Genomic DNA, 3,963 nt, shown 5'->3' with positions numbered 1-3,963 from the left:
GGAAACGCGTCACCGCCCTGCAGACCTGCAGCTGCCGCGGCATCCGGCGTGCTGCGCCAGCGCTCCTCGCGGCCCCGACGCGGAGACGCGCTCGCGGGCGCCGGGGGACAGTCCGAGGGCGACCAGAGCCCCCGATAGTCATACGCTCGTGGGAGCATCCCCCAGCCGGCAGGATTCGTGCGGCTACGAACCCGGCAGCCAGCGTCTGGCTTCCGGTTACCTCCCGGTAACCTACCTTAGCGCTTAGAGAGACGTTCGCTCTCTGGCAACACGCCAGAGCGCTGCTTTGTAGCTCGACCAATTTAAGAAGCCGTTTCCTTAAATAGAGTTGAAAAGACCAAGCAAATACTCTTAAAAGAAGAACCGTTAGCAAGGGCAAAAGCAGTGCAAAAGGCTAACGTCACCTCTCCTGCCAACCTGCCCTACGCAGCCGCGACGTGCTGGAGGAGCTCGGCTCAGCGCAACTGCGGCCAAGGGGTGGATTTGGGTGTTTTCGGGACCAGCAATTCCCGCGCTCCGCACCCGGGGTCACCTGTGTCCGTTTGGAGGCTGTAGGAGCCTCACGCTGTACTTTGTGGCCAGAAACGGCATTTAACGTCTGCCGAAGGGGTTCCCAGCCCCAGCTCGCACCCTCGGCACAGGTTTTGCAGGTTTTGCCATCAAGGGGAGCGATACCTGCGGATTCCTCCTCAAGGGCGAGGAGCTGCGGGGCCGGAGGGTGGCTACAGCACGGGAGCATCCCTGGGCCTCAGCCGTGGTGGCGCGGGAAGGCTCTGCCACCTCCTGGCCACCTCCTCGCTGCGCCCTCCTTAGCTGGCTGTTCGTCTTGCATTTTGTTTCACTTTTCTGTTCCAGGAAAAAAGGCAACCCCCCGAGTAAAAGGAATAAAACCCAGTTCCCTCACATCCTTCACCCCGATAGGCAGCAGTGTGATGAATCCTGCGGCTTTTACTGCGCCTTTTTGGTTTCTCCTAGGGTGGTCGTCCTGGCGCAGAGGGAAACAGCTCTCGCGGTCCCTCCGGTTCCAGCGTCCTCGCCGCTCGCAGTGTTTAGAAAAGGCGGATGCACAGCAGTGCACGTAAGCTCCCGCCTGCCCGCCGTGCCCCTGCGTACGGACAAAGGTGCCATTGCAAAAACCAGTCAGCAGACACAGTAATATTATTTTATTAATAGAGCCTAGGATTTCTTTATTTCTGGGATAAGCTAGGATCCTGAATTCATCCATCATCACATTGCCCAGAGGTTAATTACCTTAAAAGGGAAACACACGTGCAATTATTGGTCCAGAATGCGGGATTTGAGAAATGCGCCTGCGTCTGTGCCGTTTCCTCTTACGCCGGCTGCTCCCACATTGTTTCCTAATTGCCGCATCCAGCCTGGACGGAGAATGGGAGCGAGCAGAGCCCAGGTGCACTCAGCGCGCGGGTGCACCCACACGGCGCCCACTCAGACCATGCTCGCCCGCAACTGCAATTCTGTGTGCTCTGCACTAGAAACGGCCAACTCCGATTTCTGGAGCAGGATGTAAGTCCTCAGAATAAAAGCGTATGTTTCTTTGAACTTCTTTATCCTGAAAGCGTAGATGATGGGGTTCATGGCGGAGTTGGCGTGGGACAGCAGGATGCCCAGGTACATCAGGGACCCCGGGATGGGGCAGGTGGGGCAGAAGAAGGAAACGCAGTTGAGAACGCCCAGAGGCAGCCAGGACACAGCAAACAAGAAGAGGACAAGGGCCAGGTATTTGGCCATTTTGTATTCCTTCCCATAAGCTGTTCCTCCACCCGGAGGACTTGTTGAGATTGGGCTTAGCTTTGTCCACAGGATGCAGAAAACCTCGGTGTACAGGGCACACATGATGATCAAGGGAAGGAGGATCCAGGCGAAGAAGCTGAAGTACACTGTGTAATCCATTCTCATCACAGCCATAAAGCGACACTCGACGTGGCTGGAGCTGCCTGCCTGCTGGTTCCAGCCGAACATAGGGACCAGTCCCACCAGCACAGACACGAGCCAGCAGAGCCCCAGAATTGCACAAATTCTCCCCTTTGTGATGACTGCCCGGTATCTGTGTGAGCAGGAAGCACCAGCCATGTTAGACATGATTTTTCAGAAAGAAGAACTACGATATTCAGGAACTTGTGCCTTTCAACATTCCTTTTTGGCTGGCCTAAAGATTAAACACAATTTTGTGCAGCAGTCCTTAGCAGTTTCTGATATTTAAAATGTATTTTGAAATTACAGGGGAATCTCCAAATGCTCACTAATTCCTTCTGAATAAGAACTCACAGATGCAAGTCCAGACTCTTTCCTCAAAAATACTACTTTAATTTCTTTCATATCAGTAGAGCAGTACAGTTATTTCCAAGGGGAAAACCTGAAGACCACCCCTGTTAGCCAGAGCTCAAGCATATACAAATTTGTGAGCAACCCTTCCTTGACACATGGTAGCTTAAGATTTTCAGGCATTTCTGAATTTCCAGGAGTCCCCAGATGCCAGTGCTCCATTGCCTGCACCTTGGGCACCTCTGCCATTACGTGAATTTCTCTCTGGAGAAATGAAGACGCGCAAGAAGCCCTATGATGCTGCAAGCAAGGGAGAATTGGAGAAGGAAAATACAGGAAAGGAGAGAGAGAAACAGAGAAGAGAGCTTGTTATGATGAAATTGGACTTTCACCCTGACTCACCTCACGGGCAGCTTCACTCTCAGGTACCTGTCGACCGCGATGGCCAGGAGGGACAGGACTGAGGCATGAGGGAAGATCATCATCAGGCAGCACATGAAGAGGCAGGAGTAAAAGTGGACGACAACACCCAGGCTCACCATGATGGCCAGAGGCACGACGAGGGCCCCCACAGCGATGTCGGTGAGCGCCAGGGAAACGATGTAAAGGGAGGTGCTGTTCTGAAGAGCCGGGTTCAGCTTCACTGCCCAGATGACCAAGACGTTGCCCACCACTGCAAATAGCCCAATAACAGACTCCATCAAGATATAGATCACATCCAGGCTGTCCACAGACATCCTGGACACCAGGGGAGATGAAGAAAATGCCGGGGTGAATTCTTCTTTTTCACAGCCAGGTCAAAAGCCAGTTCCTTCCACTGATTTGCCTTAAATTAAGTCCCTGGTTCAGCATTTTGCACACCTTCCGATGAGCGCACAAAACTCACTGTTTAAAGATGAGCAAAGCAAATTGCCCATGAAGATGCATTAATCAGACCTCTCACGACAATCCATTTAACAACTTGCTTTCTGTCGCCTTGAGGTTTCAGCACATTTATGAACGATCTTGGGGAAGGCTCAGCAAAACAGAGCATTGGACTCGCACTATGCCCAAACCACAAGGGTCACCTGTCACTAAACGTAATTTTGCACGACTATCTCAAAATTGAACATATGATCTCCTCCCCAGTTAGGTGCTCTGCACTGTCTAGCAGGGTAAGCTACTCAGTGCACAGCTATGCAGCACTGTGGCTAGATTGCTCCTATTTCCGAGCTTCTTTAAAGCCATCTCAAGCTATACTATGTGCAGTATAGAAAATAGGGCCAAGGGTCCTCAGGTGATTTGAGTTCATCCCCTGGCCCCAAAGGAGGAGTGGGGAGTGCAAATGTAAAGCTACACAGGTGGAGGAAAAGTTGTACAGAGAGATGAACCTTTTCTTTTGACTCGGTTACCTAAGCTGCTCCCTTAAAATCCTAAGCAGAACCAAGCTGTTTTCCTCGGAAGTGGTGTTTATGCCAGGCACTGGGCGGAGAGGGTCCCTACCATTGGCTCTAGCATCAGCTTTGCAATAGCCCTCTCTTCGAGAAGCATCTCGCCACAGCGAACTGCTACATGGACAGAGAAAAAGGAAGTCAGAGGCTGAGGTTAAGAGAGTAGAGATGAGCAGCAAGCTCAGGAAGTGGGGAGCACTCGTACCGAGCACGAGCTGCACCGGGAGGACACGGCGTTTCCCCTCTCTGC

At 52.5% G+C, this 3,963-nt stretch overlaps 1 protein-coding gene across 1 annotated transcript; it reads right to left on the bottom strand.

Annotated features, from left to right (window-relative positions):
- Window positions 1-1,216: 1,216 nt before the first annotated feature.
- LOC106490965 (adenosine receptor A3-like) lies at window positions 1,217-3,046 on the bottom strand. The gene is made up of 2 exons (XM_067310547.1): window positions 2,686-3,046; window positions 1,217-2,065 (listed from the first exon to the last, which is right to left on the bottom strand). Exons 1-2 carry the CDS (start codon window positions 3,018-3,020, stop codon window positions 1,447-1,449), a joined length of 954 nt encoding a protein of 317 aa, XP_067166648.1. The 5' UTR covers window positions 3,021-3,046; the 3' UTR covers window positions 1,217-1,446.
- Between the last annotated feature and the right edge of the window lie 917 nt (window positions 3,047-3,963).

Source organism: Apteryx mantelli, chromosome 25 (genome assembly GCF_036417845.1).
Source record: "Apteryx mantelli isolate bAptMan1 chromosome 25, bAptMan1.hap1, whole genome shotgun sequence".
Taxonomy (NCBI): domain Eukaryota; kingdom Metazoa; phylum Chordata; class Aves; order Apterygiformes; family Apterygidae; genus Apteryx; species Apteryx mantelli.
Note: the sequence above shows the minus strand (reverse complement) of the source record. Positions and strands in the feature narration are given on the sequence as shown.